Below are 23125 nucleotides of genomic sequence, written 5' to 3'. Positions count from 1 at the left end.
ATTAATGGACCAGTGTCAGGTAAATGATTGTTTCACTCAGTTTACATTAAGAAGTTTAAATATCAGAAATCCTAGTCTCAACTTTGAATTTTTTCTAAGATTGATTCTGATATGGATGTACAAAATATGGACAAGGAAACATTTAAGTTCTACATTCGCTTGTGAATCATTGAAAGGGAGCTATTTTTAGCTGACCAAATGTACTGCCAGGCATATAGGCAATCAGAGCAAACAGATTAGAAAAACTACTTTTGGATAGTTATTCATGAAAGAGTCAAAATATCTCATTCTCAGCTGTTATCAAAATCTGTGTGGAAATCAAGGCCTTGCTCTAAAAAGGATTCAAAGATACAGATATGATTCTTGTATATTAGGATTATTACCATTTTAAAACACATTCTAAAAAGGATGATGGAAATGTAATTTCTAATCCTTTATATGGAACAGAGGACCGCCAGATTGTTTGTGTCATACATTGTGGAAAAAATCTCATGGCATGAAGAAGTATAATGCTGCTTTCATAACTTTGATGAAAATGCTCTATGGTCAACAGATTACGTGATTCTTGGTGCATTAAGTTTATTTGGGCTGAACGTTTTCATTTTCTGCGAATATGGCTAAGAGGACTGGTTGATGTTTTAAAGATTTCCTTCAAAACTGCAGTTCCCTGGAGTAATTTATCTGCATCATAAGCATGGCAATTCTAATAAGGATTAACATCTGTTTTACCAAAAGAAGCTGAAACCGATCAGGCAAATACGGAATTAGTAAGTATATATGTATTTCATTTCTGTTTTATGCATACTCTACATTGAGCAAATCTAGTAGATCACGTTTGCAAATGACAAGTAACCTTTAATGATGGTCAATCTGATCTAAGCAACATTTTGTGACAGTTTTCATTTTTAGTGTACTCTTTTAGAGACAAAAACTAATGATGAAAATGTGTATCACCAGTTATGTAACCATTATCATTATCATCATCATTGATATCCCGAAAACCCATTTATCACCCAATTAAACACTCAAAATACTTAATGAAAGGAACTGTCTAAATTTCAATCAAGGCCATTTCTATTAACAACAATAGAAATGCCTAGTCACAATAACAATAACAACAACAAACCGTTATCTTCTGACGACACCTGTTTTTCATCTTGTTCATCAGCAAAAACATCAATAAAACTAACGATAATAATGATGATGAAATGACAGATGATGATGATTATGATGATGATATTGATAACAGAGGTGATGATGACAGTGGTGATTGTGATGATGATGGTAATGATAACGATGATTATCTGGTGTTAATGTTGTTGCTGCTGCTGATGATGGTGGTAGTGGTGGTGAAGATGATAATGTTGATGATAATGCTGGTTATGATGATCTTGATGATGTTGGTGCTGCGGGAGATGACAGTGTTTGTAATGATGAGAGTTGTCGTTACGGTTGTGTTGATAGTCTTGATGCTGATGATAGTAGTGGTGGTGGGTGATAAAAGATGTTGATGATGATGACTGTTGTGATTGTGATGATAGTGGTGGTGGTGGTGCTGGTGCTGCTGCTGATGATGATGGTGATTAAAATAATGTTTTTCAAGTTTCCATGATACTTCAATGTGTCAAAGCATAAAGAATTACATATTAAATGAATGGATTTTATAAGGCACGCATTTAAGAAACAATTTGCAGGTGAAATGTGTGGGAAATGACGAAACCATTTGTCTTAAACTTCTAATGGTTCCTTTGCAAGAGAAAAATTTATTTATTATTGCCTGTTATCTTTCAAGAAATGTTCTGCCCAGAAGACACAGTAATTAGATCGGTGATAAAGGAGTACCCATGCATGAAGCAGTGTAATAATGCCATGACTTGCATTGATAAGTATAAAATAAACAAGGTTAATGCTTTCATGCATCCAAATTGGCAATATGTTTTTTTTTGTGGTTGAGATATTCAAATCTGATACATGTATAAAAGATAATTTAAAAAATTAAAAAGTTCCAATAATGAACTGTCCAGTTCTCTATTAGTAAAAAACCATTTTCTGATGCTGTTGTTAATAATGATGACGATTTGAAAATTAAAACTTAATATACAGTTACTACATTTAATTGGAGCACCACTTCAAACAAATGTTGTAATTACAATTTCATCAAAAAGAACAATAAAAATCATCATCACTATCATATACATGCCATTCTTATTTCACTGACAACATTGTAAAGAAAATATCTTCATCACTACCAACATTATCATCAACTGTCAACAAAATCATCATCATCATCATCACCACCACCATAAGTATCATCATCATCAACAGCAGCAGCAATAAAACCCAAAACAAAATATCATAAAGAAGTGCCTAACTACATGTCATTCTTTTCGCTCCCTTTCTCAATTCCAAAAATTAACAACATCATCATCATCAGTGCTATTAATATCATCAGTTGAATCTTCAACATCAGCATTGTCAAAGCATTGACAAAGGTAATATCAGCATACTTCGCATGGACATCATGATAAAAAAGCTACAAAATCTATTATAATCATCATTATCATTATCATCATCAGTTGCTTCGTTTTTTCCAACAACACTCTAGTTCCACCACTCCTTCTTTATGGCCTTTATCCTATTATCAATATATCTGATATAGAAAAAAAAATGAAACATATGAGTTTGACTCCAAAATCTCACTCCATTTTTTCACTCCAAGGTCATTCCAAAATCTCATTTCATGACTCCACTCCAAGACTCCACTCCATATTTTGTCGCATGCCTTCAGAGATTTATCTAATGAACAAAAAGTCCCAGTACATAGAGTTATATATCTATTAGAAATGTATGTTTTATTACACTTTCTGAAATTTTGTAATTGCTTTCCTTTGATACGAAATGATTAAAATGGTGGGCTGTCATTTTATTTTTATACAATTTCTAGTTTTACATTTATATTTGATAGATATTGAGATGTTTCAATAATCTTAACCGAAAGAGAGGGGTAATATTAAATTTAAAAAGTTGCATTTCTAATGAATTTCTGCTAAGTATATATTTGTTTCCTGTCTTTGAATATAAATCAACATTTTGATCACTGGGGGTTGACGCGTGTGACGAAAAGTGTTTCTCAGAGACAGCACGTGTATTTTCCTCTTTCAAAGGAAGACTATGTTGACCACGTGTTGGATACAATTTTGTGTATTTCTTGGGCTTTTGTACTTGTCATGAAGATCAAATAGCAGTTACACAATGGTAAATGTTAATTCAGTGCTATAATACAAACACCTCTTGTTGTTATACTTTATGTTTTAGTGCGGTCAATGTCATGAAAGTACGCGTTTTGTGCTTTGTTGCATAATTTCATGTACATATTAACTGTACAAAGAGAAAATGATTAATAATAGTTATATCTAGATATCTTATGTCGTGATTTGGAGAGAACATTTGCTTCTGATAAAAAAATTACATACATAAAGATTTTGTGTGTGTGCGTGTCGCACGGAGAGTGTTTTTAAACAAAGTCAAATTTTATGTATGTATTTATCAACGAAATCATGTTTAATTTCAAGAAATGAACCACGCTATATGTCTATACTTTCGCCTTTCATTGAGGAACATACACGTGCTGTCTTTTAGAAACACTTTTCTGTACAAGCGTCAGCCATTGATGATTTGATACCGAGTTTATAAATCTTAAACAGATCACTATTTTGTTACCTACATACTCATTTTGCTTTACTTATGATAAAAAGTACATAAGACATTACTTATTTTAGAACAGTATATTCTAATGCAATAGAGACACTCACATGGAATTATTACAGAACTTTAGTTGCTCTTAACTGCTAGCTTGAAAAAACTTTTATACAGGTCAGCTCCTGGACATTTTATCATAATGTTTATCTCATTTCAATGACTGGCAATTACCAGACAAAATTCTGGACTTGGTTGCTCACTGACCATCTGGGTTCATCTCAGAGAATATGTTCTTGCTCTTATATGCAAGTTGATCAATAATACTAAGTGTTGAATTGCACTTGTGATACAGAAAAATATTAAATCAAATGCCATGCGCAACGATATATATATACCAATAATTTGACGATTTAAATGCTTGTATATACATTTCCATCATATTGAATCATTTGTAGAACATTCACTGAGTCTTAGCACATTAAAATGTGAATGAAACATATGTGAATAGGAATTCGTAGATGACTTGGTTAAACAAAACGACAGTAAAGTAACAATATATTCTTTTATTATTTTAATTCACGAGTTGTAGGCTACAATATAGAAGACCCATTTATAAGAAAATCAAACTGGAAGCTAGAAATAAGGTCATGAGTCATCATATACCTGTCAAAATTTGTCATTAGTTTTTACGAGCTGTCAAAATTATTTTTATCCCTCACTGTTTTTGTAAGTATCTTGGTAGGATATTGTAGTGTGTAACTTACATTACATTCCACACATTCATATTTATGCTTGAAATTGCTTTGTTGAGCTCACCGAAGTCACGTAAGAATTTCTATTGTTTTAGTTTATTGTCTGTAATAAAGGTACCAAACCTCAATATTAAGATATAAGAATTGTTCCTTTCTGGTAGACAAAGGAAACTATTTGGTTGAATAATAACATAACGGTTTTTGGAAAGAACTGAATATTCTTTGGCCTTTTGTTATTCACCGGAAATTTAAAACGTGATAACACCTTAAATAGAAAAGGACCTATTTGGAAATCAAAAATTCAGTACCCCACAAATTAAAGTTGCTTATTTTTTCGGATATTATGAATGTTTTTTTTTTTATAAAAAAGATATTTTAACATTTGATTGGTCCTTTTTGACTTTAGATAGACACACCTCAGTTCATAATTATATATTCTGTAGAAAACGGGACAAAAAATTGACTTTTTCAAATATAACTGATGAAATGAGATATTTTCTGCAAATAATCAAAACAACTGTACCCCTAAGATGTAGATAAATTATTCAATAATCTTTATGTGTTATTTGTTTTAAAGTTGATAATGGTTTACTTGGTCCTTTTTGCATTTTATTGAGTAAAGTGAACATTTCTTCAAATATTACGTTTTTTTCCGCCGTTATCCGGAAGTACTCGGAAGCTGTTATGGAAAATATTGTCGTCTGCTATACAGGCTGCTAACCGCTATAGATATGCTCATGATTATTTTGCATAGAATGTGTAAAATTCTAAAAGAATGGTTTTCACACGGACCGCCTATATCTTGAAGATAAAAATCGACGAATGACTACTTCTATTTATGAATACAGAATAAAATATTGGAAGGAAGTTCGGAAAAAAGCAGAATGATAATACCAGTTCGTCAGGGCTATCTTTCAAACTGAAGTTTCGTAACATTATGAACATTATAATAGAAAGTTTTGTCTCTACTCAAAAATGCCATATCAAGAAAAAAAAAGATGACGGCGTCGGGAATAGAATACGGACTGCCGTGACAATAAAGAAGTTTTCCGCTGTCGTTCCCAATCATGATATGGAGGGTTTAGTGTTCAATGTGCGTTTAATATACAAATTTCATCGTAAAAAGTAGATAAAACAACTAATTCTCATTTGATTCCGCAACATATAGTCCGTCAGTATAAGTTTCAAAGCATTCTTAAATATAGCATTAATTTTCAGATATCTGAAAACATGATTTTTACACTTATTTCATTAATCTCACAACAATAGGAAGAATCAGTGTAAACAATTACCCAGCTTTAGAATTTACAGTACTTAATAAGTTATCATAATGGACATGTCCATCTATAAATTTAAATTATACCATTAATGTTAATAGAGTTTTTTCCGTAAAAATTTACTGAGTGAATAGCGAACAGTAAAGATCCTGGCCTAGACTTACAAAGTTTGTTGAGATCAAATAATCTGTAATAATATTAATTTCTTCATACTGACACTGCTATTTTCTAAAAAAAAAAATATCTCAAGGCTAATCTCAACAGAGACAGGCAGGACATACTGTATTTTTTTTCAAAAAGTGGTATCAGAGAGAATTGATACTATGGCCAGGTGCTTTACATTTAATGACACTAACGACTGATGCCAGTCTAATCCTGGCCTAAATTTTACGATAAAACTCCAGGTATCATTATTTTTACTGTGGGTAGGGGAAGCGCATTATAGTACACAGAGCGAAATCTTAACAGTGACCCCCGTATTTCTTTTTTGAAATAGATAGCGATTGAAATTATGTACGCTTGTTCAAAAAAACTATTGGACAGTTTCTCAAGTTAATCATAGGCGTCTTTACGCAAAATTTTAGGTTAAACTCGACGTCAGTTTCACGTGTTTAGCATTCATAAATCATTTGCCTACGATGTGACGTCTAAATAAACTTGACAAATTATATATCATTGGAGAGATAATTTTAACACAAACTTGAAAATAAAGACTTTTTGCCGTATTTTTGTTGATTATATACTATAGGAACGCTGCTTAGAAAACCTGTCAAGCATGTCTTTTGCGCTTTGCTGAAAAAGACGTTTGTGGTCATGTTTGAAGATTTACTGGTGCAAAATGGAGAATAACAGAACTGAAAACAAGAGGACCATGATGGTCCTGAATCGCTCACCTCTTCCCACATGACCCAGTTTTGAGTATGACGTCAATTTTTCTATTATTTGACATAGTGACCTAGTTTTTGAGCTCATGTGACCCAGTTTTAAACTTGACCTAGATATTATCAAGATAAAAATTCTGACCAATTTTCATGAAGATCCATTGAAAAATATGGTCTCTAGAGAGGTCACAAGGTTTTTCTATTATTTGACCTATTGACCTAGTTTTCTAAGGTACGTGACCCTGTTTTAAACTTTACCTAGATATCATCAAGATGAACATTCTCACTAACTTTCATGAAGATCTCATGAAAAATATGGCCTCTAGAGAGGTCACAAGGTTTTTCTATTTTTATACCTGCTGGCCTAGTTTTTGACCGCACGTGACCCAGTTTCGAAACTGACCTAGATATCATCAAGGTGAACATTCAGATCAATTTTCATGAAGATCCATTGAAAAATATGGTCTCTAGAGAGGTCAAAAGATTTTAATAATTTTAGACCTACTGACCTAGTTTTTGACCGCAGTTGACCCAGTTTCATTTTGACCTAGATATCATCAAAATGAACATTCAGACCAACTTTCATACAGATCCCATGAAAAGTATGGCCTCTAGAGAGGTCACAAGGTTTTTTTATTATTTGCCCTACTGACCTAGTTTTTTAAGGCACGTGACCCAGTTTCAAACTTGACCTAGATATCATCAAGGTGAACATTCAGACCAACTTTCATACAGATCCCATGAAAAATATGGCCTTTAGAGAGGTCACAAGGTTTTTCTATTTTTAGACCTACTGACCTAATTTTTGACCGCACATGACCCTGTTTCAAACTTGACCTTGATATCATCAAGATGAACATTCAGACCAGATTTCATACAGATCCCATGAAAAGTATGGCCTTTAGAGAGGTCACATGGTTTTTCTATTATTTGACCTACTGACCTAGTTTTTGATGGCACGTGACCCACTTTCGAACTTGACCTAGATATCATCAAGATGAACATTCAGACCAACTTTTATACAGATCCCATGAAAAATATGGCCTCTAGAGAGGTCACAAGGTTTTTCTATTATTTGACCTACTGACCTAGTTTTTGACGGCATTTGACCCACTTTCGAACTTAACCTAGATGTCATCAAGGTAAACATTCTGACCAATTTTCATGAAGATCTCATGAAATATATGGCCTCTAGAGAGGTCACAAGATTTTTCTATTTTTAGACCTACTGACCTAGTTTTTGACCGAACGTGACCCAGTTTCAAACTTGACCTAGATATCATCAAGATGAACATTCAGACCAATTTTCATACAGATCCATCGAAAAATATGGCCTCTAGAGAGGTCACAAGGTTTTTCTGTTTTTAGACCTACTGACTTAGTTTTTAACGGCACGTGACCCAGTTTCGAACTTGACCTAGATATCATCAAGGTGAACATTCTGACCAATTTTCATGAAGATCTTATGAAATATATGGCCTCTAGAGAGGTCACAAGGTTTTTCTATTTTTAGACCTACTGACCTAGTTTTTGAGGCATGTGACCCAGTTTCAAACTTGACCTAGATTTCATCAAGATGAACATTCTGACCAATTTTCATAAAGATCCCATGAAAAATGTGACCTCTAGAGTGGTCACAAGCAAAAGTTTACGGACGGACGCACGCACGGACGCACGCACGCACGGACGGACGACGGACACCGCGCGATCACAAAAGCTCACCTTGTCACTTTGTGACAGGTGAGCTAAAAAGCAGTCTGTCAGAAATATTGACAACTTTTATCTGTGAAAAACTCATAAAAGTCTGTTGAAAATTGGTAGGTGGCGCATATTTGAAATTACAGACTTGGTGTAGCAATTACTTGTTGTTGTTTTTTTTTTGTACATAGATGCGTCAGACCAAAGCTATTAATTATGGATTTTTCCCCGTGTTACTACAACAACAACAGTTAGTACGGAAATCTACGTATGTGTCCGAAGCACTGATATTGGATTACTGGTTTTATGGTTTTATTATGATAGGTAAAGCTGTTCTGCTTTATCGGTTTAGAGATGTTACTAAAAGTTGGTAATGGCACTGTGTACATGATTTCAAGAGAGGCCTCCATTGCCGAAAACCTCACATGAGATGTTTGAATTCTTCTGGAATGTCGGCTGTAATCTGATGTCTGGAACAATGCCTTGAGGTGCACCTCGGGTCTTCCTGTACCATTAAATGCCACTGCATGACCAAACTGTGACAGTGAGACTCTACTCAAACTACATACCCCCAAAAATACCCCCCAAAAAAACCAAAAAGTTCAAAAATATCTAATGAAATAATACTGAATCATTGTCTACATCATTTGTCAAATTCAGAACTTTGTCAAAATTTAATGTGTCTTAATTTATACTCATGAAGTTTGTGTGAGTGAGTGAGTTGGATTTTACAGCGAATCGGCACAAAATGGTCAAATATCGATGAGACATTGAAGGGAGGGAGATGTTTAATTGTTTACAAATATATAATATATTAAATAATACGGAAATTGCAATGAAATTGCACTTCATGTCCTGTCTATTATTGGTTTTGTAAAAAATAAGATCATATTACTACTATTTTCATCAAATATAATATTATTATGTATTAATTGACCACAGAAGTCTGTCTACGATAAAAACATCAACTCCTGTCATATTGTCCATAACAAAAGCTGTTATAAAAATATTTTGAAGGGTGTTAATGTTAAAAAGATTTAAGGTCAGTTATTTAGCAACTGCAAACCTTGAACTATAAATCTTGAGCATACTTTTGCAAGAAATTTACAATGTGGTAAAGGCTTTACTTTCTTTCATTTGTAGAGAAAAATCATACATCTGGCACAGGTAATTTGCAATAGTTCAATTAATCTTGTTGTGTCAGTTTAGGGTGGCTATTGACAGCTAGGTGGTATTAATCACTCTTCACAACGGTATATAACCTCAGAATCGCATTTTTAAGCATGTTGACATGAGCCTAGAGAGAAAATGTTTTGTTTGTTTTGTTTTTTTTTCTGAGAAAATATGGGTGTCAGTATGAAGAAAGTAACTAACATTATTCTAAACAGACATTTTACATCTAAAATTAAGTTTAACTTTTGTTTTCTCTCAGAAATATTTATACAGCTACTTAGTGTGAAGTTTCTACATGTAACAACAAACACCTGATTCTGAAAACTGACCCCTGCAATTCATGATGGGCCAATGGTCATTTAATTTCCATGTTATAAGCAGATTACTGATAAAAGTTGCCAGGAGAACCTAGTCCCTCTGTAATAATAACCAAACTGTGATAACTGGCTGTTAAATGGCCATTAATGTTAGGATCAGTTAAGACAATAAATCAAAGATAAGCAGGGGAAGCAGAAACCTTAAAGTCATATCCTCTCAAATTCACTGATAATGCACATCTCTGAGAACTATTGTTTAATGCTACAAAGAAAGTTTATGATTAGTCACATAACTTGAAGCTAATTTCAAAGGAATTGAACAAACAACGAATAAAATTATTATAATAAGCATTTTTAGGCATACAATCATATAAGATAATAAGTGGTTAAATATTTTAACAAATAACATTTTACAGATTATAACATTTACGAATAAAAGTTCACTACAAGCCATATGTAAAATTATAAGAAACACAACGCAGACGACGGACTACAGGTCGTCGATCAAAACACCTGTCTTTAAGTGTAACTATCTTCATTATGCACTGATTTTCTAGGAAACCCTTTATCTAAATATGGCATTGAAAACATATTTTCAAAATGACTTGGTTTAATTGTAAGGAACCGCTCCAGTCCTCATTACAGGATTATTTAAATTACATTAAAATTATAGAAAATTACTACCAAGCTACTTTTGAATTGGTTTTAACAAAAGAACATTTTTTTTTTAATTCATAAATTGGTCAGGACTTTCTTTCTTTCCTCTTCTTATATTGAATAATCAATTCCTGTTTGATGCAAACAGCCTTTCTGTGCATCGGCAAGGTACTATCCATGGCTTAACTGTCGACGTAGTTTGTATTTCCCCCGGTTAGAAATATCACCAAAACAGACAGAGAAGAATTTTTACAAAAGTCTAAGTCTTTTAATATGTCTGGAAGCAGAACATTAAAATAATGTTGAAAACAGAAATATTATAAAGATTTTCGTCAGATATCACTTCAATAGGGATCAAAATATTGCAAAATATGAAGAAGGTGACAGAAGGAAAGAAATATAATATTAAAATCACGGTATTTCTTTAATTTTACTCAGTATGCTTTATGCCGTAAATCGAAAATGAAAGCATTAATAATTCATTTAAATAAATATTATTATTTTAAAAAGAGAAAAGAATGACATAACACTTAATAGATAAAAAATAATGTGCCTTCATTCTAAATGAAAAATATTTGATTTTTAGTCACCTACAAAGTGCTCAAGGTAGATTTAGTATCGCCCGTTGACTCGTCGTATCGTCGTCGTCAGTCCTCTCGTCCGTCGAAAATTTACATGTGTAACACTCTGAGTCATTTTTGGCCCAATCTAATGAAACTGGTCAGAAATTGTACCCTCAATAAAATCTTGGTGTCAGTTCGATATGGGTCATTGGATCAAAACTATGGTATCAGGTCAAATCAAAGAAAGTTATAACACTCAGAGTCACATTTTTGCCAATCTTAATGAAACTTGGTCAGAATGTTACCTCATTAAATGTTGCTGTTTCGATATTGGGTCACTGATGCAAAACTAGTCAACAGTCAATCAAAGAAAAGCTGTTTAACACTCTAAGGTCAATTTTTGCCCAATATTAATGAAACTTGGTAGAATGTACCTCACATAAAATCTTGACGAGTTCGATATTGGATTTATTGATCATAAACTAGTCATCGGTCAAATCCAAGGAAAAGCTTGTAACACTCTAGACCACATTTATGGCCAATCTTAATGAAACTTGGTCAGAATGTTAACCCTCAATTAAATCATGGACAATCGATATTGGGTTATCGGGATCAAAAACTAGTCATAAAGGTCAATCAGAAATCTGTTAACACATCTAGAGTACATTTTTCCAATCTCTAATGAAATTGGTCAGAATGTTACCTCAATAAAATTGGGAAACGATCGAATATTGGTATTTGATCAACAATAGGTCATCAGTCAAATCAAAGGAAAAGCTGTTAACACTCTAAGTCAATTTTAGACAACTTTAATAGAAACATTGTCAGAATGTATACACCTCAAAAAACTTGGACAGTTCGATATTGGGTCATCGATCAAAAACTAGGTCCCAGGCAAATCAAAGGAAAAGCTTTTAACACTCTGAGTCAACAATTTTGCCCCAAAATCTAAAGGGAATTGACCAGATGTTAAGCTGAGTCTCTTAAGGTCATTTGAATTGGTCATGTAAATCAAAAACAGTCACGCGGTTCAAATCAAAGAAAAGCTTTTTTTAACATGTATCAGGCCACTTTTTTATGACATATCATAATGAACTTGGTCAGAAGTTTATCTGATGTACCCTATTTCAATGTAAATCTGGTCAGTTGGGTGCAAAAACAGGTCACTAGGTCATATCAAAGGAAAACCTGTTTAACATCTAGAGGCAACATTATACTGTATACATGAAACTATAGTCAAAGTTTAAATGATGATACTTATAGGTCACTTCGAATCTGGGCAGTCGGGACAAAAATAAGTCACGGGTCAAATCATAGAATGGTAATGTTAACATTAGAAGCACATAATACATATTTTAAAAAAGAAAATGGTCAAAACTTTAAATAATGATTATGGTCTTAGTCAGTGAGATAACAGGCCTTCATGCTTGTTCCTTCTTTGTTTCTATTGGAATATATCAACCAGGTAAAATTTACCGATAAGACAGCGAACTCAACCTTATTGTGTTGGTCATGGCATTTTACATGAGCCTATGAGACTTTCTGTTTTTAAGAATATAGCATTGACTGAATTCCATTGCTTTTTCTACTTGGACATCTTTTATTTTTAATTTATAAGGAAAGTTTTTATATGATCTTTTTAGAGAATAAATGCAGTTCAAACATACATTATTTTGTTTTTGTGTAAGATGATAACACTGTATAGCAATAATCATTCAACTAGAGCATCTGTCAGACATAATTAGATACCTGCTGTGCTTAATGGCCATTTTATTGGTCTGTGGTCAGTAAATTACATGCATTATAATGTGTGAAAATGTGCAGCATAACAGTCTTGTCCAGCAACTGTATAAATCAATCCTAATTAATTCATCATCATGAGGGTAGGAACAGAGAAACCAGTTTCCCCGTTAAATGCAAGTGAGCTACTGGTAACATTTTTCACGTCTTTGGTATGACGGGGCTGGAGATCTAACCCAGGCCCTCCCGCACACAAAGCGAACGCGGACTAGGCTGTCTGTTCTGTTAAAGAATATGCTTTTGAAATGCAGTCGTCAGTCTAAAAATAAAGGCCCATGTACATGAATGTAAGCAAGTATTATTTACTGCATGCGCAGGTAATCTCAAATATTTGGGCACTTAATAAGATTAATGTTACATATGCACGTTTTAGTATAAAAACATCTGCGCATATATTTAAATCATCTGCGCACATATCACTCGGCTTGTTGGAAAGCTTACTTTCACGCACACTTATTAGTAGACTAGCCGATAAACTGATAATAAATATATTTCTACATTTTTTCCCCTTTTGTCGAATTCAATTCCATAGAGACAAAAGCCAGTCTATTTTAGAGATTTTCACAGAGGATGATATTGGACATAGGATATAGACTGGCTCAGTTCACTACATTCAGGCATAAAAAATGTAAAAAGATATAAGCTAGTTTAACTTATTAGCTGTTACATGCGCACCTGCACAGGACTTTCTTAGACATGCGTACTGAGCAGTTTGTCCGTTCTTTTTGCTGCAGCCGCTTCATCTCGAATCTGTTAGAAAGCTAAACTTGCATTTCGATTGGAGAAAAGAATTTTAACAAATAAGTACAAAGTATAACTAGCTATACATGCATATGGCAACAACACCGCCTCTCAATGTCTCAATGGTGTATAATTTTACTAATGTATAAAATGCAGCGAAATTAACTTTTTCTAATCAAAGATGTTTGTCATATATCAACTACTATATACAGCAAAATTCATAATCAATGAAAATCATATCAAACAAGTTCAGTGTCTGATTTCCTGAATTAATCCTTTGATTTTACATGTTTGTGGAGGTAAATATCATTTACTACACTTCGCTAACAATTAAAAGATAAAAGTTCCTGCGTTAATTGTCTACGTACATGCATTTTGCTTAACAAAAGTAATCAAATACATTAAATGATAAAAAATGATGTTATGTAACTGAAATGCAAACTTCCATGTAATTTTATGACATGTTATCCATAGCAGACCAGTTGTAACAGATAGATAGATATTCTTTATTTCCTCCAATAAGAAGAGCATGCTATTTACAAATAATACAAATATATACATGTACAACGTTACAATTACATTAGAAATACAAATTTACAATATTCACGGGAAAATATATATCACTATGTATATTCTATAAGAGAGTCAAAATAACCAAGCTTACATGTATGTTAACATAAATTATGTCTAATACAAATATGTCATATGGTCACTGTGGTATACATAATTGCATACAATCTTATAAAAGGATATTATAAAGTGGATGCGACACATAATGAGTGAACTTGGATACAATTTTAAAAAGCGTCACCCTCGTTTCATCTTCTATATTTTGACACGGAAATCCTGACAGCATTTCCAGAAGTTGTTCTTTGTAATTCAGTTCACAGAAAGTTATAAACTTTTCACCTCCTAGGATAGCATGTATTTTTCTCCATAATTTATGTCTATACATGTCGTTTAAAGGACAAAATAACACAACATGATGTATCACTGATCTCGTAGAGCATCGACATTTTGGACATATTAGAATACGTTCTCTTGTAAAAATTTGACTTATAAAAATATATATATTTACTTAAGTATTATTTAGGTTAGAAATTTATTTTACTTAAGTATATTTGTTATTCATAAAACAACTTAATAAGTAATTCTTGCTTTTTATTGTGGACGAAAACATTAAAAAGTATAACATTAATTGCAGACTGATACAACATGCACAATTATGTTTAAAGTACTTTTATCTGAAAACAACACTTTAATCGTACTCACCACGCTATTTTATTTTCTGACTTAAGTCATTTCTTACGTATCTTAAGTTTTAGCTGGTTTATGACTAGAACTTAAGTTTTTACTTAGACTTATGTTGAAATCACCACAAACTTAAGTAAAATCTTAAACTTAAGTCAAAACTTATACTTAAGATGCTTTATGAATACGGCCCCTGGACTTCATCATAAAATATTAACGATTACTCATTATGCCCTAAATTCCATGAATATGAATTCAAAAGTGTATTTTTTTCTTTTTCAGATTTTGGGGACCTCAGAGAAAGTGAAACAGGACAGAAGATGCACAAAAATATTCATAAAAATGTAGTAGATTCTTCAGATATTAGCACAGTAAAATACTTTAATGCTGTCGCATGTGAATACGCAAAATACCATAAACCACAACCATAAAGGATATATTTTGTATGTGGCTGCCACAATAGAAGAAAATAGCAGATACATGTATATGAAATGGAAACTCAAAGTCAAAACTAACATGATATGGAATTAAACATTTACGCTCATGTAGAAAGTGCCAAAACCATGTTACAAACTATTTTTTAATTGTGTACATACCGGTAGTGATACTTATGCCTACATGTACATTATGATATCATGCAATATAGGAAATTATGGAAAGACTCAAACCCTGATCCGTAGATCCACCACTTGCGACAAACAGTGTCACAACCTTTTTACCTGTACCTTTTATGTCCCTTTTAAGGAAGAAATCAGCAAAAATAGTAGTTTTTGTCAAAATTAAATGAGATATATGGTTTTACAAGACATATGACATAAAATCGCCATAATACAGTTTTTAATGTACCGGTAGTAATAATCATTTAATAGCTTGCATTACCTTACAGCTATGAAAAAAGGTTTAGTGCCATAACGTTCCTCTTTTTTATGGGGCATATTTTTCTATCATTTAAAAATTACGATTACTGTTTTTAAATGACATCCACGCTCTTTTCAGTGTTTGACTGTATCATGGTGAAGGTACTGTTGAGCCATGGCACACAAAGAACCTTTTATAGTCAAAGATCTTTTATAATACATGGCACGGCCTTTTTCTTAGATTTAAGTTTGGTATGTATTAACTGATATTTCATGTCAGACACTTGGGGTTCAGCTGTCAAGTGAATTGCTGTAACAGTCTTTTCAAGTATACTTTAATAAATCATTCCGATCATAGTATCTTTTATGGATATAAAATTTTCCATAGGACTTTTTGAGAACACAATGTTTCGGTTTATGCTACATTTATATCCCAATCTTCACATTTGGACTAAAGACACTCATAATCAGAACTGACAGTGAACTTGTATGAAAAATAGGACCTATCTATTTTTGATGATGATAAAAATCCATTAGTTGAGGAAGTATAATTAACTTCTAGAACTTGGACTGTATGTCTTTATCTTTGTACATGTTAAAGATGTTTGCTTGAAATTTTAAGATTTCATTTCACGAAACATGTGTCTGAAAACTGTAAAGATCTTATTCTGAACTTGAATTATTATATCTCTGCATATGTGGGGGGAGTTCAGACTACCCTTCTGAGACTACTGGTGAGATTTCAATTGTATTTCGTACGGATGCTCTGTACCATGGCTCTTGTTGCATAGATCATTAGCATTTCTGGGATGAAAACGTATTTAGGTGTCACAGGTTATTGCGACTCGCAGGTCCATTTTTTTGCTCATCTATTTGTAAAATAATAGTCATTTTCTATTTTTAGATACTAAGATAAAAATTATTCTTCATGATGGTTTATTGAAACAGTGAACTCACAAGTGGCTTGTGACACAGTAATATTCATATCTTTCATATGTTAACACTAACACAAGAGGTGGATAACTGCATTGACATAAAGAAGATTTTACTTATTTATTTTGTTGGGTTTAACGTCGCACTGATGCAATTATAGTTCATATGGCGACTTGCCAGCTTTGGTGTTGGAGGAAGACCCCAAGTGCCCCTCCGTGGATTGTTTAATCACAATCAGGCACCTGGATAGAACCACCAAACTTCCATAAGTCAGCTGGATGGCTTCCTCACATGAAAACATTCAAAGCCCCCAGTGAGGCTCGAATCCACATCGATGAGAGGAAAGTGATTTGAAGTCAGCGACCTTCATCACTCGGCCACGAAGTCCCCATGACTTAAAGAAGAGCTCATTCACTATTTGCACTAAGGTGACATTATATTGTAGATAGAGGGTGGGGTCGGTACTCATCTATTCAACAAAATCATAACCAGTAATATCCTCCAATGTTTCAAAAACGTAACCGCTTGAAAGAGAGAAGCACTATCTTTTTTAGAAATAATGGATCATATTGTAGATAGAGGAATGTTCCTCTATGCTACAAAAATACATCTAGCTGGACTAAGAGTAATGTCCCTCTATTTGTCATAATTATGTTACAGACAGAGGGATGTTCCTCTATGTTACAAACTACTACAAGCTGAAGAGAGTAAAGTCCCACTATCTTTAGTTTTTTTTGTAGATAGAGGAATGTTCCTCTATGTTTCAAAGTAATACTAGTTGGAGATAGTTATGTACCTCTATCTCACTTCTTGTAGATAGAGGAATGTTCCTCTATGTTTCAAAGTAATACTAGTTGGAGATAGTTATGTACCTCTATCTCACTTCTTGTAGATAGAGGAATGTTCCTCTATCTGCAACATATGACCAACAGAGGGACGTTAGTCTTAGTTCAGCTAGATATATTTTTGTACATTTATCTTACTTCTTGAAGATAGAGGAATGTTCCTCTATGTTACAATAACACTACTAGCTGGAGACAGTATTGTTCTTCTATCTTTCATATGTTGAAGATAGGGGAATGTTCCTCTATGTTTTAAAAAATGCTACTAGCTAGACAGAGTAATGTTTTCATAATTATGTTGTAGATAGAGGAATGTTCCTATATGTTACAAAAAAGGACTACCTGCAGGGAGTAAAGCTCCTCTATCTTTCATATGTTATAGATGGAGGAATGTTCCTCTATGTTTCAAAATACAGTTTACGGTGTTCCCATGGAAAAAGGACAAATGGAATTTCCTTTTTTATTCTGGAAGGCCTTCATAGAGTACCTCCTTTTTGAAGAGTATTCAAATCCTACCATAAACCTACTTTGACTGCAATTTTCAGGCGGGGGGCGTAGGTTCTAGCCCCATTTGGACCAAATTTTTTTTCCTTATTTTCCTTTTTCCTAGTATTTGTTTTTACTTCTTTCAAGACTTGTTATTGATTTATTGTACAAAAATTGGAAAATAATCATTTGATAAGCGATTTCTTGCTGTTCAAAGTGAAAAGTTACCCCTGAAACAGAAGGGGTAGAGTTAGACATCTTTGGAAATACTGAGTTACATGCGGTAAAAGTTCTTTATTTTGCCTTTATTCTTTAGATTACATATTGTGGAAGAAAGGTAGGTAGGTTTTACTTCTGCCCCAGTGTTATTTTTGAATGAAGTGAGCAAAATTCAAAACAGACCTTAATTTTTCAATGTTGGAGTTAGAACTTCTGTCACATTAAATCCGTTTACTTGAGGCACCCTAGAAAAATGATATTGACAGTTTTATTTTAAGTTCTATAATTGTTTACCAATAGTTTGATGTTTCTTTCATAAAAAATAATGGTATAATGAATTCTCTGCAAACGTTTTAGATAAAGGCCATCACTTTGAAATTTGTCTTTACTTGAGCTTGAGGAAATACAATAAATAACTTAAAATTTACAAAAAAACGGCACGGTAAAAGTTTTTAAAACTTTGCAACATAGTGCGAAGCACGGACAACTGTAAGAATATACCAAGCAAATGACATTTTTTAAACCTTACTATTAGGGGCCTAATACCTTAACAACGGAATACGTAGTCATAATGATGTGTATAATGAATAGGCATACGTTTAACATTCACATTTGAAAAGAAGTTTCCATTTGTAAGAAAGTTCATTAAGTACATTAAGATACCTTTATGCTCATTGCATATTTTGGAATCGCATCTTAAGTTATTAACCAAATTAACTAAAATTGTTTAGCTATCATACTCTTTATTTCGTATATGAAATAACCCACAACATTTAACTGTTGAAAGAATCGAATATAGATATAAGAGCGTATAACAGATTTTATTCTATGATAACTGATGAAATACCGTGTTTTATCAGTGAGATATAATTCATATCACTCACTGCATATCACTCACGGTAAATGATATAGCTCTGCCGATCTACTTGTTACATGGTGTGTATAAATTTTAAAACAGGCTGAATATTGTAGTCGCACTTTGTTCTTTATAATGTATTACTCGATTCAAATTATTTTACTTCATGAAAACTTCATAACGTTATGCAGTTAGAAATAAAATAAAATGGACCTTTATGTCGTGTGCGTCTTTCTAACGGCACAACACGTCTGACGTCATGTTCGTTTACGTGCGTCTGTTTAAGCATAGAATAAAAATAAAATTTGTTTGTTTTTCGTGAATATAGAATATTTCACCTCAAAGGGAGAAAATATTCACATTTTCACTCGTGCTACGCGCTCATGAAAATATTTGAAATTTTCTCACTTCTCAGTGAGATATATGTTATATTCACTCAAAACAAACAAATATCCTCTATGTCTTCTTCAGTAAAAAACAAATACTTTCTTATCAGGTCATGTGTATGCAGAGCCAACGGAAGACCATACTGAAGAAGGACCATCAGGGAATACAAAACACGATGCAGTCCGACGAGAAGGCATCAGAACAAACAGTTACATGTATTTTCATCCGATATACTCTGTTTCACAAATCCAAAATGAATATGAAGAGATTAATAATAGAACGTTGCCGTCCGGATCACGTTTCCGAGAATGAAGGATATAAAAACTACTACATTTGTATACTTTACAGACAACATACCTTTTTACATCAGACGGCATTTAGATCATTACATCAGTTCATGATAATATTTTGTCAAATTTTGTATAGGTCCCTAGGGCAGTATACAGTAAATACGGTATTGGTATGGGAGAAAAGCTACTTTCCGTCCCTTCTGATTTATGAAGCAGACGTGAAAAATGTTCAAGTTTAATTATTAAGTCTTATGAATTGCATGGTATTATTATGATTTCGTGGCTATTTTCTGTAATAATTATTGTCAAATATATTGATTTAGACTGTGATATGTGCATGCTATTTTTTTCGAACCTTGTGCCATAGTGTAGTCATGTTCGGATATAAACCGTAATGAAAGGATAAAAAATGGACTGTGAGTCATGATATAGAAAATTGGAAGTAAAAGTATCATATGAAACTGTTCAGAGGTATGTGCCATTTCATTTATAAGCTATTTAATCAAGACTTGGATATGTTGTTGATGTAAATATTGTGAAATTCAAGAATAATTAACAAACAACATGTTTCCATTAGATTCTTAGATATATAATGTTACAAAACAGTCTGATATTTCAAATTATTTATGGTAAGAAAAAATATTTGAACAGATTTAGAACTTGCATCATTAAGAAAGATCATTGTCTGTTTTCAAATGATCTGAAGTCATTCTCTTCAACATCTTACAGAGGAAGTAACTGTATAATATGGATACAATTTTCAAACACTTTGCACAGTTACAATGAGAAATTAAATATTAAAGGACAATATCTGTATTGACAACAGCTGAAATCAGTAGTGCTTGCACTTTCTACAAACGGAGACACTAAAAGATATAGATTTCGACTGTTAATATTCATACACATGGAAACTAAAATTAAAGAAAAATCAATATCTACACATGGAGAAACTAAACGATATAGACAGAATGTTTTACTGTAAACATGGAAACTAAAATTAAAGAAATGTCCTTGATATATCACAGCTGATATAAATGAAACATGCTTTAATTTATGAAATAAAAAAGATTCCATTATCCTTTGTTCGCGTCTTCTCCTTAGTCAGTGATGTCTGGTATACTGATTGTATTTTAGAATATATGGCATTAGTGTGCCGAGTAATTCAGCTGAATAAAACATGCTTAAGACACCAGTACATTTTCACAAGGATTGTATAATACCATATATGCTTGACTTGTTCCAGAACAGGCTAAACCGAAAGATAGTGTATGTAATACTAGCTAAGGATGTATGCTACCTTATTTTACTTTATTTTCGTTTTCTATTGAATTAATACCTTAAAATATACCTGTCTTAAGCAGCCAGCCAAGGGAAGCAGACAATTTGGCCGTTTAAACCAGGTGACCGCTGATCGGAGTGCAGCCGATTTTTGTATTTTTTCAGACTTCTGACCAGTCTAAGCCTTTAGGCCATTCTTTTGGGTTTTCCATTATTATTTTACCAGGATACAATGACGTGCATTTGCCTTCGCAATACGAATGGTATTCTTAGCAATCTAAAACTCCGGCGTGGTTTTTTTACTATAAAATTGTTACAGACAATTTTTCAACTTCAAACAAGTTGTTTACAATTTTCGTCCAGAGTCACTATGGGTAAGGAAGCTACTCTCGGCGTTATTGTCTACGCTAAAATCTAAGATTGCCGTTACGTTCCGTAAAAGAATAGAGTGGTCCATTTTTTGTTTAAAAACTTAATTTCGTATAAATTTAATACATTTTGATGACAGAAGTATAAAAAATCAAATATTATGTACTAAGTAGTTATCGAGTAATATCTTTAAACCGAGGTCAAAACTGTGAACAACAAATTTGACCACGAGGTGACACGTATTGCGATATTTACTGGCCATTTGATCATAACAAAAGGGGATTACACCTTTGGTTAATCAGTTTAATGAGAGCTCAATGGTTCATTTTGTCGTTTCTTGTGGTGAAGTTTCACACGAAACTTAACCACACGTGATTCTCAATATCGGTATCTATCGGGATTATTGCCTAAAAATAATTGGTTTTGAAGAAAAATGGCCGCTGAAAGGGGTAAAATACGGCGGGCGGGAGGCACTTTCGGTGGCGCTGGGCCGCGGACGGAGGTGGCCGCTGAATTAAAGTGATTAAAATAGAGGAAAATCCGTGGGGGCGGTCATAAAATGGCGCTGAACGGAGGTGACCGCTGATCGGAGGTGACCGTTAGTACAGGTTAGACTGTATACAAATCGTTAGGACTGCTACCTTAAAACTAAAACAGCTATCGTAATATAATGTTAAGGTAATTTAAAACATCTTCAAGTAAAGGATATTAAATTTTGATGGAACTGTTAATTTTTTATGTAGAATTGTCGGATTGTGGTGATGCTTGATGCATGAGTGTGGTTATCCTTATCTTAGTTAAAATTACCCATACTTCATTTGAACGTTCGGACATGGTAACTGTGTGATTATATTTAATTTGGAATATTTGAATAGCACTTTTCTGCGTGCTAGTTCATTAATTTCATTATATACAGCTTGTTGTTGTGTTATTCCATGTATACAGTGGCAAAAGCACTTGTTCTAGACTACAAATACATACAAAGAAACAAATGTTTTCACAGCCTGCGAAATCTCTTGGTGGTGCAATTGGATTGTTTTTCGCTTGAGAGTAGGCCTGTATTAATCACTAAGTATGTATAAAATTTTCTACCTGAGAATGTTATTGATCAAGTAGCCGGAATGTAAATCATGATTGTTTCGTGAATATTGTTCTTTTTCACTTGACTTTCTTAATCTCAAAAAACTGATTTTAAAGCCGACCATTAATTAGGACTTACTGGACCTACTACTTTCTTCATTTTAAGGTTACATCAATGTAAATTTGGAGATTCTTATACCTTTTGCGCAACATATTTGTGCTCTTTGTACATTTTCTCCTTGTACAATATACAAATGCAATGTATCATATTTTCAATACCCTGTTTTCTGACCAAGGAAGCTGCTGTCTGGGTATTCACCACCCTTATTGTAGGTCTTGGGTTTTTTATATTCTAAGACAATAATTTAGTCATTTCGAAGAACTGAATTATAAGGCAAATAAGATACAGCAAGGCTATGACAATAAAATTCATATATCTATAAATATCATCATTGGACCTTACCGTGCGAAAGGTTAATAAAAAACAATTTTACACCCAAAATCTGGTAATACTAGTAGTTTGCAGATATATACGGTGTACCGTTAGGGCCATCGCCCGAATATGGCTCAAAAGAAAACAAAAGAGCGGATACTACAATGTTTAAAATTCGAAATAACGATATTATGATGGTGAAAAATCGAAACTTTCAACTTGCAACATCGCTGCATCGTTCTTTCAGGTCACGTACGCGGCGGCCATGGCTCTAACGGGAACGGTA

General features: G+C 33.2%; 1 protein-coding gene across 1 annotated transcript in view; it reads left to right on the top strand.

Annotated features, from left to right (window-relative positions):
- Positions 1-20698, top strand: part of LOC128551241 (uncharacterized) — a 28478-nt gene extending 7780 nt beyond the window's left edge. Inside the window, exon 3 of the mRNA XM_053531992.1 lies at positions 19499-20698. Within this exon, the coding sequence (XP_053387967.1) occupies positions 19499-19701 (203 nt within the window). The 3' untranslated portion in view covers positions 19702-20698. The remainder of the gene's footprint in view (positions 1-19498) is intronic.
- Positions 20699-23125: the final 2427 nt, after the last annotated feature.

This window comes from Mercenaria mercenaria, chromosome 19 (genome assembly GCF_021730395.1).
Source record: "Mercenaria mercenaria strain notata chromosome 19, MADL_Memer_1, whole genome shotgun sequence".
Classification (NCBI taxonomy): Eukaryota; Metazoa; Mollusca; class Bivalvia; order Venerida; family Veneridae; genus Mercenaria; species Mercenaria mercenaria.
This window is presented reverse-complemented; position numbering and strand designations above follow the sequence as displayed.